Source organism: Alexandromys fortis, unplaced genomic scaffold (assembly GCF_014885135.2).
Source record: "Alexandromys fortis isolate MF-2015 unplaced genomic scaffold, M_Fortis_MF-2015_v1.1 scaffold_91, whole genome shotgun sequence".
NCBI lineage: Eukaryota > Metazoa > Chordata > Mammalia > Rodentia > Cricetidae > Alexandromys > Alexandromys fortis.
This window is the reverse complement of record NW_026067968.1, coordinates 604,700-621,492: the sequence shown is the minus strand read 5'-3', so window position 1 is coordinate 621,492 and position 16,793 is coordinate 604,700. Positions and strand designations below refer to the sequence as shown.

The following is a 16,793-nucleotide window of genomic DNA, read 5'->3' as shown; positions in this document are numbered from 1 at the left end:
TGTAGGCAGGCACTCACTGCTCTTGGTTGGAAGCCTTAGTGTAGGAGAAGAAAACTGTTCCTGAGCAAAGGACCTTGCCGAGAATGCAGGCTGGGGAGAGGGGGGGTCGTGTATAAGAAAGGCAGCCCTGAAGAAGGAGCTGGGGGAGGGGGGTTTGTGCTCTCTTCTGGGACTATCGCCCCTGGATAGCACACACTCACCCGTCCAGATGGAACTCTTCAGCACCTAAACAGGGCCGCCTGGTAGCCTAGTGATCCAGGGACAGAAGGAAGGATGGGGCAGGCAATGCGGGATCCAGGAGAGCACAGGAGCCCCTGGAGCCCAGGCTGAGGGTGCCGGGCTCTCTTACTGGGGACCTTGAGGCTCACTGATCTGGGTGGGTAGCCTTAGAGTAGGAGCTTAAAGTAGGAGCTTAAAACTGTTGTTGAGCACTGGTCCTAGCATACCATGGGTTAATTTTTTTAAGGATTTAAATATTTATTTATTTATCATGCATACCATGTTCTGCCTGCATGTATGCCTGCAGGCCAGAAGAGGGCACCAGATCTCATTATGGATTGTTGCGAGCCACTCTGTAGGTGCTGGGAATTGAACCTGGGTCCTCCCGAAGAGCAGCCAGTGCTCTTAAGTGCTTAGCCATCTCTCCAGCCCCAATGGGTTAAATCTTGAGGCATGAACAGGTTATGAGGTAAACAGAGGGTTTAGAGAGTAATGGGCTAGGTGGACTGAGAGTTACCCTGGGAAAGAGGGGAGCTCTTCTAGAGGTAGAGAAATGTCTCCCGGTGAGGATAGGGTCCAGTTTGTCAGGTGAAGGTGGTACAGCTGCTCATTGGCAGATGCAAGGCATGTGAGCCCCCAGGAGTTCATGACCCCACACTCTTTCCTGTAAGGTATGTTCATGTGGCCTTGTGATTGATGCTCCACAGAGAGAAGATTTTTTTATGACTTTGGAAGTCAAGACTCGACACATCTCTTTCAAGAATATCTCATTTAAATTCTTTGCTTATGGTCCCAAATTTAATATGGAGACTTTAAATTGTGGTCTTCTCTGTCACAGTAGGAAGACGAGTCCTGGATTGGGGAGATGGTTCAGTAATTGCTGCACAATCATGAGGACCTGAGTTCGGATCCCCCGGCACCCGTGTTAACCTGGATGTAGTAGAGCGATGTATGCAGAAGTATGAAGACATGGGATCCAGAAGGATCACTGGATGCCCACGGGCCAGCTAGCCTGGTGTAGGCAGCAAAGTCCAACCAAGCAACCTTGTCTTGCGTAAGGCAAATATTTCCTCCTCTGACTTCTATATGTGCACTGTGCCATGCACACTGTTATGGTTTTCTGTCCCTTTAAGAGACAAGCCACGCCCACTCCCTCCCCATCCGCTGAGGCAGGCTGATCTTCAGCTTCCGGCCTGAGCTTGCTCTCTTTTCCATCTGCCTCTCTCCCCTCTTCTCCGCTTCCCCCCTCTCTGTCTCTTCCCCCCCCCCTCTCTCTCTCCTCTTCTCCCTCCCCCCTTCATAACCCCCTAAATAAATATTCAACCTTACTCTGCATGTGGTGTCTATCCATGTCTCTGTCTCCTGCCTGCCCGCCAAGTGTCTCCCTGCCTGGGACCAGCCACTGCTCAGGGACCGGCAGCCATCTCTGCCTGGGACTGGCTGCTCGCAGGGCCAGCTGTCTGCCGCCACATGGCCTGCTACCATCATTTGGGACCTACAGCATTTCTGCTGCCTACTGCCACCAGGGATCTTGCAGCATTTAAACAAATTATAAAACACACACCTGCAGTAACGCACATGGACGAAACGCAAAGATTTAAACAAAGGTATTTCCCATGTCCAGTCATGTAAGCCTGTCTGCAGAACAGAAGGGCTGAAGGGAAGAGGTAAGGGACTGCTAATGAGTTGGTACCAAAGGGAGGCTGCCCTTGTCAGGTCCTACGGAATGCCCCCGGGGCTTACTGAGTATGTCTCCACAGCGTAGTCAGGCCTGGGACTCTCTGGCTTGGCCAAGGTGCCCACGATCTGGAACGTGCCTTCTTTCGCTTTTGCGGTGGAACCTTCTGGGGCTGCTGACTTTGTTTCGTCTTCTTCTTCTTCCTCTTCTGTAATCTCTTCCAGTGAAGCCCCGGCAACGCAGTTAGAGAGGAACTGTAAGAGAACGGAGATGTCCTGGGTGCCAAGCAGAGCTTTGAGCCAGGGAAACCAGTGAGTGACGGTTCTAGACTCTTGCCTTTAATGGGTACCCCATGGACTGAGCATCAGGGTCACAAGGCTCATACGATGATGCTCACAATACAGGGAAGTGGCCACATAGGAGAGGACATTGAATGCTGATGACACAGGTGCAGAGAGTGTCAGCAATGCTTCCTTTAGCACTAGGCAGAACTGGACTAAATGGTTTTAGAGCTGGTGAAAACGGCTGCCTTATTCAGGGGGTACAGCGGTGTGCAACGGGAGCCCCTGAGGAAATTTAATAGTATTTTGCCAGAGGAGTATAGTGGCACAGGCCTTTAATCCCAGCACTCTGGAGGCAGGTGCATCCCTGTGTTTAAGGCCAGCCTGGTCTACATAGCCAGTTCCAGGACAGCCAGGGCTACACTAAAAAACCAAACATACAAAAATCAGTTTGCCTATCCTTTACCCTTCCTTCTCTCTCCCTTCCTCCCTCCTCCCCCAGCTTCTCTCTTTGTTGTTTGCTCTTGAAGCAGAAGCAGAGTAGCAGGTATTTCAGGATGGCCTTGAACTTGCTACGCAGCCAAAGGTGACCTCAACCCTGAATGCTCCAGCCTCAGCCTTCTGAATGTTATCACAGTCACGCACACCAAACTTGGTTTGTGCGCGGCAGGCAAGCACTCTGCTGGTTCGGCTACATCCCCAGCCTAAAACTGTCAGATGGTTACATCAACAAACAAAGATCAAATTAAGTTTAAACCATTATTTTAGTACTGGGGATCAAAAGCAGGTCCTTGCACGCCAAGGTCACTGCCTCATCCTTTAGTCCTAAATGTTTACTTAATCTAATAAACTCAAAGCACTTTTTATCAGTTTAATATATAACCAGTATAAATTATTATGGTTGTAGTGTATTTTATTTAATTTTGTTTTTTTTGGACTCAGGTTTTCCCTGTGAAGTTCTGGCTATCCTGAACTCACCAGGCTGGCCTTGAACTCAGAGATCCGCCTGCCTTTGTCTCACTAGTGCTGGGGTTAAACATGTGCACCACCACTGTCTGGCTTGTGGTTTATTTATTTATTGATTTATTTTGGTTTCTTCAAGACAGGGTTTCTCTGTAGCTTTGGATACTGTCCTGGAGCTAGCTCTTGTAGACCAGGCTGGCCCTGAACTCTCAGAGATCCGCCTGCCTCTGCCTTCCGAGTGCAGGAATTAAAGGCATGTGCCACCACTGCCCAGCTTGTGATATATTTTAAACACAGGACTTCACACATGCTAGGCAAATGCTCTACCACGGAAATATTTCTGTTGTGGGTTATTCACCAGAGAAGACTGCTCACTCAATCATGGGTTTAAACCCATAGAAAGTCTTTAGTAGCCGGCTGGCGACTGCATTGGGTGTTTGGGATCCCATTGAGCCTTTTTTGGGGGATGGGCTTTTAAGCACAAAAGCCATGTTCTAGGTTAACATACTTCAGTTAACAAGAACAGTTAGTTAGAAGCAGAACTACGAAAGCTTAACGGCAAGGTTAGTACATTTTGAGATGTTCCCAGAACTATGTGGACTTCGGCAGATTAGGCCTTTGTTTTAGTTTTGGCAGGTGATGCTGTCTGTGCACTGAATTTTACAGCCTGAACGGTACATCCCGGAGTCAGCTGTGCTAAGGTCTCAGGGCCTACTGAGGTCTGGGGCCCTGCTACATTTTCCAACCTCTATAAGAACTGATGAGATGTTTTACTCTTTACTGTTCTCAAAGACAATGTCTTGTTATGCAGCAGAGGCTAGCCTCAGCTTCTTAAAGCTGGAGTTGCGGGGGCGTTTCCTTTTTGTCTATTGCTGATCTTCGGGATTCAATATGCATTTAAGCTTACAGTGTTTCTCTTTGGGGACTGAATAAAAAATCAGAATAATGATGTCGGCTAAGATTTATCTGTTTAATTTTTAAGATTCAATCTGTAATGTAAAGCCTCTGTCTTATTCCAGTGTCAGTTAAAACATTTAATCGCTAGGAAAAGAGGCCAACTAAGATTGTAAGAGAACAAAAGAAAAAAGAAAATAGGAGAAAAACACGTCGTAAAGATATATCCGACTTCGAAGAGAGCTAGCTGCTTTCTCGGTGTCTTCCCAGCCTTTGCTGCTGTGCACTTGCACACAGCACGTTGCTTGCTCTGGTGGGAGCGTCCCTGTCAAAGGGAAAGCTTTAGCTGTCCACTTACACACCCTTCTGTCTATTCCAGGGCTACATTCGTGTAGCCATCCAGGCAGGCCGTGGCCCCTCGATAATGCATGCCAGAATTTAACTTCCCCACTGGTCATCTCATAATTTGCTTTCAGGAGTCACTGGGGTTTGCTTCCACAGACTCATTTTTAACAGTCGTGGGAGGCAGGAAACCTGAGTTCTAATCTCATGTGCCAAGATTTACTTATTTTATGCCTGGGAGTGTTTGCCTGTGTGTATATATGTGCACCATGTGCATGCAGTGCCCACAGAGGCCAGGAGAGGGCGACAGATCATCTTGGACTGGAGTTACTTAGTGAGCTGCCATATGAGTGCTGAAAATGGAACCTGAGTCATTTGGAAGAGAAGCTGGTGCTCTTAACCCTGAGCCATCTCTCCAGCCTCTCTTTAGGCAAAGAACTATTTAAGATGACAGCTTCTAGGTGTTCTGTCTGGGGATCTCTCTCTCTCTCTCTATCTCTCTCTCTCTCTCTCTCTCTCTCTCTCTCTCTCTCTCTCTCTCTCTCTCTGTGTGTGTGTGTNCTCTCTCTCTCTCTCTCTCTCTCTCTCTCTCTCTCTCTCTCTCTCTCTCTCTCTCTCTCTCTCTGTGTGTGTGTGTGTGTGTGTGTGTGTGTGTAGACTAGAGGTAGCAAAGCATCTTTCTCTTTATGGCTCCACTGAATTTTCGAGACAGGGTCTCTCCCTGAACTTGGAGCTTGTCATCTCAGCTAGACTGGCTGGGCAGCAAGCTCCAGGATCTCCATGACTGCTTCCCAGTGCTACTACCTGCCCAGCTTTTACTTGATCAAGTGATCAAGTCCTCATGCTTGTGCCTCAAGTGCCATCTCCCACTGGGTTGTCCCCCAGCCCTCCTTGAGGTGAGGAGGCTCCCCAATAGGGACCTGGTCAAAATTTGTGCCTAGCACAAAACAGAAGGTTAAAAAGGGGCGACATAACGGCTGGACTTAACAACTTGTCTGCTCCACATCCTACCTGTTATTCGCTATATGATCTTTACAAACCCTTTCTTTGAGCCTCGGTCTCCCCATATATAAAGAAGTAGGAATCGGAGTTTGATTTGCAGTCTCCAAACACCTGGGTTTCCAGAAAGGTGCATGGGTCAAGCCTAGTTAGGGACAGGTCCTGGAGGCACTGATTTGCTAGGATTGGAATCTTCTCCTGGGGAGGCTCCTTCCTAACCACAGCCTGTGGCGCAGATCTTTGCTGTGGGGATGGACCAGGGGTACACATCGACGGCTGAAGGCCAGGCTGACTCAAGGGCTGCCGCTCACCTTTCCTATGTTTCCGCTGCTGTAGGTGTCCAACTGGTTTATGAACACCCTCTGTATCTTCAGGACTCTCTCAGAGGCCGCAGGAACTTCCTCTTCAGCCATGGTGGTAGCTGTAGCAGTTGCTAAGGTGAAAGAGTCCTGTCGGTTGCTAAGGAGGAGAGGCCAGCCCCCGAAGGCTAGAGGGGTCGGTCTCCCTGGGGCGTGGCTCAGGCTCTGGGTAGTGCGTGGTTTGCTTTTGGCCGGAGCGTGTCGGGTGGGGGAGGGCTCTGGTTAGGGCGCATCTGAAGGGCGTGGTTATGGGGGGGGGTGTCAGTTGTGGGCGTGGCTTGCGGTCTTGATGGGGCGTGTCTGAAAGGGCGAGGCAGCGTTCACTGGAGAGCGCTTTTCCCAGGGCTTGTGCCCTTAGCACCTTTCCTGTAGGACGGTCTATTCGGGGTGACTTCTCTGCTGTAAAGAAAAGCAGTTGTCACAAGTTTCGGCGTTCAGCACACGTGAAACCACAGCGTGAAGGCCCACCACCACACTCTGTGCATCCGGTTGCCGTTTGGTGCACAGGATTGAACTGATTTAGGGGGATTGTCTTAATTTGCTTTCTATTGCTGTAATAACACCAGATCAAGAGCAACTTGGGGAAGAAAGGGCTTAGAACTTGTAGACCATCATCCAGGGAAGTCAGGGCAGAAGGCAGGAACTGGAGCAAAGATCATGGAGGGACGCTGCTTCCTGGCTTGCTCAGCCTGCTTTCTTCTACAACTCAGGATCAGGGGACGGAAGAGAGGCACTGCCCACAGTGACCTGGGTCATCCCCTATCAGTGAAGAAAATGCCCCCACCGACTTGCCTGCAGGCTATTCTTATGGGGGCATCTTCTGAACGGAGATTCCTCTTAGATTGTGTTTCCTAAAGCATTTTCAGAATTTTTTTTTTCTGGGGATTTGGTGGAGGCGCCTAGAGGTACTACTTTGTGCCTGGAAATTCACACACAACCACGCGACTTAAAATAAGGCACTGTAGACTCTGGGCCTTCTTTCCGAATGCGATTACTCTTGCAGTTACTGAAATAACCAACCAAATAAACAACAACAACAACAGCAAAACAAAACATTGTGGCAGATGAGATTGCTCAGAGGGTAAAGGAGTCTGCCATCAAGCCTGACATCATGAGTTCCATCCCTCTGTCCCAAAGAGAATGGACTCAAAGCATGTCTTCCATACATGTGCCGTGGCATGCACAGCCCTCCCCAGAAATAAGTTAATATAATAAACCATAATTACTGATCTTCAGATGTTGTGGTGGGCTATGAACACAACCTTCCTGCTGTTAGTCTGAATGTATTGGAATAGTTTTAAATATTAACTTGTTATATATAAATATGTACACATATATAGACACTTAAAAGTATTCATTTTTATTTTATGTGCATGAATGACTGCACCAAATGCGTTCCCGGATGCTTTCAGAGGCCAGTAGAGAACGTCGGATCCCCTGGAACTAGAGTAACAGAGGATTGTGAGCCACAGTGTAGGTGTCAGGAACACACTCAGCTCGTCTGCGAGAGCAGCCAGTGCTCTTGACCGATGAGCCCTATCGCCAGCTCCTGAGCCTACTGATTTTTATTATAGCAATTATTGTAGCGTTCCTTTAGTCTTCCCCTCTGCGTGTAACTGCCTAGTGTATGTGCTGCCTTTTGTTAGGTACTGGAAGGTGCCAGAAGACTTGGGGGTTCTGCTCCAACTCCATCCTTCATGGTTGGGGTGGGTGGCTAAGCAAGTTCCTCATCTATGAAGTCTTAGCCACCCCTAAATAAGGAGCTTGCAGGGAGAGTTCTGAAGTCAATGTCCCCTTCCAAATGTCTGCCTCTGTTCCCCTGATATGGAATCATGCAGCAGCAGGCTTACGCTCCTCAACACTGGAGGGAGCACAGCGTCTCATGGATAGAAGGCCTTACCCTACACACCGAGGGCAGGCATAGCGCCAGCGGCTCACTTGCTGTGTGGGAAACCCTAGGGTTCATCAGGGCTGGAGGAAAGGTGGGTGTGTCCTTATGGGAGATGGGGCCTGTGCTCTTTTCACGGACACCCTAGGTGCAGAGAGACCAGTACAAACTTCTCAGCTACCAGACACCCCACACCCATTACCCGTCCCTTCTCAGTGTGCCAAGTGTCAGTGCAGGGATCTTGGGCAGGCTAAGTATGGAGCTCCACCCGAGCTCCAACTCCAGGCCGGAATTCCCCTGACCTGAAGCCCTCGCATTGAGTATGTGAGAGTATCACCAGAGGATTGCCTTACTACCTAGTGACTAATATTTTAATGCTTATTTTCGCTTCCTCTTCTGTATATAGTCTAATATAGTGCACTGTAAAGCCTATGACTTTAGGTAGCGTGATCCCACTCCCCATGTCATTCTTCCTCAGTTTTAAACATTGCATATTTTCCATCAAAAGGACACAGCACAAACACTTTTCTGAATGTGTCCAACTTTTCATTAGAGGAAAAGCAATCTTTGTAGTTTATTCTTTGTTGACTCATTTCCCCTACGTCCCACTTTAAAAATTGCAGCTACTCATTGTATGTAGGTGTGACTATGCCACGAGACATGCGTGGGATTGTCAGAGGACAGCCTAGTGGAGTTAGTTCTCTCCTTCCATATTGTGTCCCATGGATGGAACTCAGGTTGCCGGGCTTGGTGGCAAGTGACTACCCCCAGAGCCATCTTGCCAGTTTTTTTTTTTTTTTTTAAATTTACGTTTATGTGCATTGGTGTGAAGGTGTCAGATTCCCTGGAACTGTAGTTACAGTTGTGGCTGCCATGCGGATGCTGGGAATTGAACCTGGGTCTTCTGGAAGAGTGGTCAGTGTTCTGTACTGCTGAGTCACCTCTCGCAATCAGCCAGTTTTTTTTTTAATTTTTTATTTTGTGAAAGGGTCTCCCAACTTTCTCGAGTTGCCCTTGAGTTTGTAATCCTCTTGTGGCGGGAACTGTGGGCATGCGCCACCTCACCCGACTGGAGAAGCCGGCAGCGTCACAGCTGTGTTTTATTTTCAGAATGATTTCATCAGTACACTCTCTGGTCAAAGAGCTCTCCACTAAATCCTGGCTAAGAGAACTACAAAATTACTCGGTGAAATGCATTATTAAATTCTTTTTAGTGGTGATGACTCAAGCCTTTAATCCCAGCACTTCAGAGGCAGAGGCAGGCAGATCTTCCAGTTCAAGGCCAGCCTGGTCTACGGAATGAGTTCCACGACGGCTGGGCTACCTAGAGAATCCCTGTTTTGAAAAAAAGCAAAACAAAAGCAAATTCTTTTTTTTTTTTTAAAAAAAAAAAACAAAACTGTGTGCACACATCACAGAGTCTATGTGGAGGCCAGCTTGCGGGAGTAGGCTCTCCTTCCACCTTGTGGGTCTTAGGCAGCCAGTCCAGGTTGTCAGTTTGGAGCTGGTACCTTTAGTTGATGAGCCATCTGGCCTGCTATGGTCCAGCTATTTAAAAATATCCTATCTTGTGTTACCAGTTGAGTCAAACATTTTTCATTTTTTTATTTTTGCCCCTCCCCCTCATTTGGAACCCCTTTTAAGCGGTCACTGGACAGCTTCTTTCCCCCTTTGAGTTGCCTAAAACCATCTGTCCAGAGTTTGTTTTAGCAGTTCCTGTGGCCCACTTCCCTATATAGTGGAGGATGACGACCTTAGACTAGGCTCTCCTGCCTCCAACTCCCAAGTGCTTGGATGGTGTGTGCCTCCATGTGTTGCGGGAGGTCCTTCCGCCCCTCCAACCAATAGCTGCTGTGATACCAGCCCATTGGGGCGTGGTCTCTCTCCCTTTAAAAAAGCGGCTATTTCCTCTGCTCGCTCTCTTCACTTCCTGCTCCGCCGGAGACTAGACTCCCTTCCTGGTTGTGCAGATGGCTGTTGTCTGGGACGGTGATCTGTAAGTTTTTCCCTTTAAATAAATAACACCCTATTAATCATAACTCCAAACTGGTGTGGCCTTGTTCGTGACTTACACCTTCATCCATGCCCAGACCAGGCTGGCCGTGAGCTCACAGAGATCCACCTTCCTCTGCCTCCCTGCTGGGATTAAAGGCGTGCACCACCAGTGACCAGCTGGATTTTTTCCCTTTAGAAGTAAAAACAAGACTTAATTTTAAAACTGGCTTAGTTTAGGATGGAGGTCTGCCCGTGCTTTCATTAGTTGTATTTTTGCCTACTTCCTTGATTCTGGGTAAAGAAAAGACTGACAGCCTTCACTCACTTCAGCTCAATGTATAACACGGATGAACAGGTCTTGAATCAGTCATTTACCACAAAATGAACCATTTTAATTTTTAAACACACGATCACTTTATATGCAACTCAAAAGCAAGTAAACAATTTTATTCAAACTCTACAAACATCATTTTCTTCTGTTAGCCTGAGATTAAGCATGAAAAAGTTCAACCTGAAGTTGGGCTTCATTGCCCAAACATCATGCTAGCATGAGTGCCTCACAAGGCCAGGCTCAAGCACCTGGTGATCTCTGCCGGGGTCAGCAATACAGAGGAACACTATCGTCCTGGTCCACATAATCATTCTGAGGTTCTTTCTTCTTTTTTTTATTTTTCAAGACAGTTTCTCTGTGTAACAGCCTTGGCTGTTCTGAAACTCACTCTGTAGACCAGGCTGGCCTCGCACTCACAGAGATCTGTCTGCCTCTGCCTCCCGAGGGCTGGGATTTAAAGGCGTGCACCACCCACCACCCAGCCATTTTGAGTTGTTCAAATGGTTTTAACCCTCAGGACTGAACCCGGTGCTTTCCCATGACAGCCAAGTGCTCTGCCTCACCTTCTCTCACATGATCTTCAGAGGCTAAAATGCCCATGTGAAAACTAACGACAAAACATCTGCAGTGACAAATGCATGAAGAGTGCGCCCAGATGCAGATGGCCGCTATGCATTTCTGCGGCGGCTGCTTTGGGTGACAATTAACATACAACACCCAGGTCCTTTCTGTTCGTCACGTTCTGGAACACATGCAGCAGCATGAAGTGTTTTATTAAGTTTATAAACACCAGGGACTGTAATAAAATATAAAATACAGAGCATCTCTTTTTTAAATATCAAGTTTCTGAATGCTTCATTCATCCTTTGGTTTCAAACCATACAATGCACTCATATTACACTGTACACGTGGCAATGAGACAGGACACTGTCCGACTGCAGGGAAGAGGGGTGCTGCGGGAATACCAAAGCACTACTTTATAGAAAGTAAGTGTTGAAGCAAAAATACTTTCTGAATATATATATACTGTACATTGTAAACAAACATTCGGAATAAGAATCAACACAGGCCAAAATATTGTTTCCTAGGAAGCGAGGATCTCCTTCCTTTGAAATTATACAGGCTGAGGATGCAGTGGGGCCTGTTCCTCTCTTTGCTCATGTGCTTAGATAGCTTGGAAACGAGTAATTGTTACATTCATTTGCTAACGGTCTGTCCTCTCTAGGTTGGCTGGCTGTTGCAAACAAGGAATAGAGAACTATTTCTGTCCCTGCCTTTCATTTCATCCTCGTTGAGTAACAGAGAAGCAATTCATCTTCATCAGTCCATCTGGTAATGGAAGTAGATTAAGTAGAACAGTAAATCCCGAATTTGTGCAGGGGAAGCTAGTTGTCAGTTTGTTTCCAGTAAGGCCAGTAACAAAATAACCACTACTAAGTCAGTCCAAGCTAGTAGTAAACCCCTGATTTAGCAGGCTGAATCCAGGTCTGAAGTTAGATGATTCTAATTTCTATATCACTGTGCAAATCTAGAATTTTCTATGTAAAAGAGTGCTGGCAGCATTGAAGCCCTGTAGTAAGAGAATGAAATGCTGATTAGGTATTGAAATGTAGAGAGGCTGTGTGAAGAAATCAGAACGCAATGACAGTGTTAGAGTAATGGCCTTGAAATTCCCTTAAATGAATCTGTAACTGAGACAATTTGTGCGTCAATTATGTTGAGTCAAAAGCCTACATGTGAAGGAATGATAAACACATAAAGCCAATGATGCACTTTCTACAATGATTATATGCAAGGATGTCAAATGTTATGTTAGCGCTCTATACCAGCAGTAGCCCCACTATGAGGAAAATGAGTCACGACTGCCCATCCCTTTTCAAAGCTTCCAGTCTCTGAAGGAGTGCATTTCCGAATGCTTCCCGGTAGGCAGGGCTGAGCGTATCCAACAAGGAGTAGACTGTCTCATGGTAAGGGGTCTGCAAATGGTCCTCCACCTGGTCAAAAGCATAGCCCACCACCTGCGAGAGAAGACAGCAGCGAGTGGTCATCAGCTCCCATCCCGACACACAAGGCAAGAGCCAGGGGTCTGAATGGCTCATTCTGTACTGACACGGGATCACTATTTCTCAGAGGAGGCACGCATTTCAGAACAGCTGTTACAGACTAACAGCTGTTACAATCTAGGTAGTTTACAACACAGACAAGACCACTACCCGAAACATGCTTCTCCATGGCTCCTTAAGGTTTGCTTTGCTCACTGCTGCCCCCTTTCCAAGTGTTGAAAATCTTAAAAGCAATGCTAAAATAAAATAGCACTTCACTTTTCATATATCAAAATATTTTTAATCCTTTTTTGATTTTTTTTAAAAAAAGATTTACTTATTTATTATGTATTCAGTCTTCTGTCTGCATGTATCCCTGCAGGCCAGAAGAGGGCACTAAATCTCATTACAGATGGTTGTGAACACATGTGGTTGTTGGAAATTGAACTCAGGACCTTTGGAAGAGCAGGCAAAGCTCTTAACCACTGAGCCATCTCTCTACCCCCGCCCCTCCCATTTTGATTTTAAATTATGTATATGTGTGCCTGTGTTTATCTGGGCGCAGGTGTTCATGGAGGCCAAAAGAGAGTCTGGGTCTTGTGGAGCTAAGTCACAGGTGGCTGTGAGCTGACTAACATGTGGATGATGGGAATCAAACTGGTGCAAGAGAAGTATGCATTCCTAGCCACAGAGTTCTCTCCAGCACAAACCCTTGCTGAACTCAACACACACGGACGATCTTCCACATCAAGGTACCTGCTTGCAACAAAGATACTGGTGACAAAGCCTTCCCATTCCAGCCTGCTGCCAAGAATCGAACCCAGGGTCACATATGTACTAGGCAAAGATTCTACCACCAAGCCCCTTCCTTTTTTCCTACACCTCTTCCCACTCCTGTCCCTCCCCTCTCTCCCCAACCTCCTAGTCTCTCTCCTCTACTCCCCCCTCCCTCTCCCTCTCTCTAAGACAGGATCTCAGAGATCCACCTGCCTCTGCCTCCTGAGCGCTGGGATTAAAGGCGTGCGTCACCACCTGACTCCATGACTAGTTTTTATATAATGCCCTTCTCTATCCTTTCTGATAAAGTGGTAAAGATATGCTTTCTTCTTCTTCTAAAGATAAAAGCGAGTTACCCTGAGCCCTGCTTCTGTGAGCTCCAGGCAGTATCTGTTCCTCTCCTTTGTCTCCACGTTGATGTACGCCACATCATCCGCACAGCGCAGGCTTTTTGAGACAACCATACTGTTGACAGCGAAGAGAACATCATTTACAACTGCTTCAGCCTCCAACCGCATGTCCTTCATATCAGTTCCTTCAAACCCATTGAGTTCGGAGCCCTCTTCAAACCCAGACATACTGCTCAGCTCCACGGGGTTATAGTCTGTTTCCATTCTGCAACAAAGTAGAAACATTTTTTTTTTTTTTGGTTTTTTGAGACAGGGTTTCTCTATAGCTTTGGAGCCTGTCCTGGAACTAGCTCTTGTAGACCAGGCTGGCCTCAAACTCAGAGATCCACCTGTCTCTGCCTCCCGAGTCCTGGGATTAAAGGTGTGCACCACCACCGTCCAGCTGGAACACATTTTTTAAAGTAGAAAGATAATTGAAATTATATTTGATTAAAATAATTAAGCCTTACAATGGACACTCAGTATAAAACACAGCAGGCCGGGAGATGGCTCAGTGGGTAAGTCACTTACTGTGCAAGTCAGAGGACCCAAGTTCAATACCAGCACTCAGGTAACCACACTGGCACGGTGGCAAGTGCACCCATGACCTCAGTGCCGAGAGTGGAGAGAGGACAAAGGCTGTGGCTTGCTGGTAGCCAACCAGCACTGATGTCCTCTGATCTCTTTACCCATGGGAGCATAAACCACCACACGCACACTCATGCACACACACACACACAAACTACTAATTTTTTTTTCTGGGAAAATACTGCCTAAAACCATTTCTAGTAGTTTTATTCACAGCAAAATTATAGATATGAGTTTTTAGAAAAAAAATCCCTTTCTTCATTCTTTCCCTAAAACTTAAAAAAAAAACACCACAACTATTTATTTGTGAGTGTGTGTATGAACACACATGCTTGCTATGGCATGATGTGGCTGCAGGAGTCTCCAGCCTGTGTGTCCTAGGGACTGGACTCAGGTCACTGGGCTTGGCAGCAAGCACCTTTACCCACTGAGCCATCTTGCCAGTCTTAAAACATCAACTCTCACTTTGGCAAACACTGGTCTTATCACCATTTTTAGCTATTTCACACAAGGCCTCAGCGAACGAGCACGTAATTTTATTTATTTTTCTGAGATAGGGACTCAAATGGTGCAGGTTGGCCTCCACTCCCAAGTACTAGGATTAAGGGTGTACACCACCAGGCCCGGTGAGCTCGTAGTTCAAATGTGTGATTGTTTCTCTAATTAGGTGTTGAGTGAGAACGGCAACTGCAAGGTCAGCGGACACGCCTATGCACTACCCACTACCGTTCAACAGGTATCCCGGAGGGTAAGCCCTGCTGACTCACTCCACAGGCAGACTGGAGGGAGGGGCACTTTCGAGCCAAGCTTTCCTTTTTTAACCTGTCAATCTGAGAGGCAAGGACAAGGGCTCATTGTTTTAATGTGTATGCCCTTTTGAGAGGCCTACAGGATAGTTTTAGCTGCCGAGGTCACACAGGATGTGTGTGAAATCAGAGCTCCCATCCATACCTAGGAAATGGGTGATGCCGTGCACTGAAAATCTAAAACTGGTTACTGTGTTTTAGCTATGTCTCCCTTACTCCATTAACACACAGTTTAAGATTATGCTTGGTTTTATACATGTGACCACTGAATATAGTTTATAGATTCTGTTTCGTCCCTGGTGTTCTAATGGTTAGGATTCAGGCTCTCATCACGGCAGCCTTGGTTCAATTAAAAAAAAAATCATATTGGAAGGTTTTAGCCTCTAAACCCCATGCATGTCATGTCTTTATCTTGGTAGCTACTCATCTCAGTCACAGACTTGAGGATAATCACTGCATGAAAAAGATGTTCCTAAAGTTCTCTGAGCAGGAGTCTGGCACTGGCACGGAAGAGGGCCTTACAGGTTGGCAGAGTAGGTCACCAGATGGTTCCTAGGCAACGATAAGCCTCAAGCTCCAAAAAGGAGAAGACACCTAGGAGATTTCATGCATCCCTCAGAGAATAATGTGGAAAACTTAGAACTTCTGACAATGATTTATGTGCAGGCTCATGTGTCTGTATGTTGTTTTTGTGCATGTGTGCAGGTGCCCACGGAGGTCAGGTGTTGGCCCTCTGCGGCTGGAGTCACTGCCTGGGTGCTGGCACCTGAACCCGCTGTGAAAGGGCAGGGCCGGGCTCTTCATCCCTGAAGCCTCAATCTCCAGCTCTGACTGACTGCTGACAGTAACAGACCTTACTATGTGGGCACCGCCTTTCCCTTGCCTACTGTACCAGATTTTCTGAGGGGAATGATGCTTCTTCCTGAGTGAGCTCAGCAGGTGGTGTGGCTCAGACTGACTCCAAAACTCAGCCGTAGCCCCCCTCGACCAATAGTGCATGGACTTCTCTGTGGTCTTCTTAGCCCTATCACGGCACACACTTGGCAGCCATCTTGAGATGAGGGCAGGAGTCCAAGGACAATTCTGACAAGGGAAAGAGAACAGCAGAGGAAGAGCAGGAGAGCCAAGCCAGTTTCCCAACCTCGGCACTTTTCAGTCACCGGACCCAGTAAAGTCCCCCGACACCGCTGGCAACAGAAAGCATTCTCACTGATTAGTCCATCCAAAATCAAATGCAGCGGCTGACCTAGCTCTCCAACAGCTTTATGGAAGTAAGGAGATTTTAAACACAGAAGCGTAATGACAAGGAATTATTTTGTGGCTATCATGCAGAAGATGGTTGGTAAAAACGTTGTTGTAGAATTGAGTTATCAATATGTGCTTGCTATTAGTTTCCTATTGCTGCTCAGCAAATGACCATCGATACAGCAGCTGAAGGAGCACCTTCATTTTCTGAACGTTCTGGAGGTGTGAAGCATAAAATGAAGACACTGGCATGGCCTGTTCCCTCTGAAGGAGTCAGAGAGCTGGGCATTTCCTGTGGTTTCCAACTCCCAAGGCCACTTGACTTCCTTTGCTTACAGTCCCTTCCTGTGTCCTCTACTCTCCAAGGCTGCCCTAGCTATGGCTGCTGCCAAGTACTAAATCTGTTGGAAGCAGCCCAGCCAGTGACCTGGTGGCAGAATGATTACACTGGGCCAGTTTCCCTGTGGGAAAGCCAGCACTCTGTCCACAATACTCTGTATATAGATTTGCCTTTCCATTTATAGAATCCATTATCTACTGTCATGGCAATACATACAGCCTCCTGTCACAGACAGTTGTGAGCCATATGTGGCTGCTGCAAACTGAACCCAGGCCCCCGCAAGAGCAACAAGTGCTAATAACTGCTGAGCCATCTCTCCAGCCCTGACACTACATTTCCTAATTAAGGGTCTTAACTTCATTTACCCATGTATCTAGAATGTCTTCTCTTCTTTCTCATTTTGAGACAGGGTTTCATGTTACCTAGACTGGGCCCGCACTTTAATCCCAGCACTCCTCTAAGTGTCGGGATCCAGGCAGCACCACGAGGCCCGCCTTTAACCAGAATGTTCGCACGCCTTTAATCCCAGCACTCGGGAGGCAGAGGCAGGCGGATCTCTGAGTTCGAGACCAGCCTGGTCTACAGAGCTAGTTCCAGGACAGGCTCCAAAGCCACAGAGAAACCCTGTCTCGAAAAACCAAAAAAAAAAAAAAAAAA

General features: G+C 47.1%; 2 protein-coding genes across 4 annotated transcripts in view; both read right to left on the bottom strand.

Moving 5' to 3' along the window:
* Positions 1-5,840, bottom strand: part of Ak7 (adenylate kinase 7) — a 72,708-nt gene extending 66,868 nt beyond the window's left edge. For 2 of the 3 annotated variants that reach the window (XM_050154827.1, XM_050154829.1), the window contains exons 1-2: positions 5,688-5,840; positions 1,963-2,151 (exon numbers count right to left, since the gene is read on the bottom strand). In XM_050154827.1, coding sequence (XP_050010784.1) covers positions 1,963-2,151; positions 5,688-5,789 — 291 coding nt within the window. In that variant the 5' untranslated portion in view covers positions 5,790-5,840. Of the gene's footprint in view, positions 1-1,962; positions 2,152-5,687 lie in introns of those variants that run through there. The other variant, XM_050154830.1, reaches the window with a different exon arrangement.
* A 4,148-nt stretch (positions 5,841-9,988) lies between these two features.
* The window catches only part of Gskip (GSK3B interacting protein), a 14,956-nt gene continuing 8,151 nt past the window's right edge, over positions 9,989-16,793 (bottom strand). Inside the window, exons 2-3 of the mRNA XM_050154620.1 lie at positions 13,125-13,383; positions 9,989-11,967 (exon numbers count right to left, since the gene is read on the bottom strand). Coding sequence (XP_050010577.1) covers positions 11,806-11,967; positions 13,125-13,383 — 421 coding nt within the window. The 3' untranslated portion in view covers positions 9,989-11,805. The remainder of the gene's footprint in view (positions 11,968-13,124; positions 13,384-16,793) is intronic.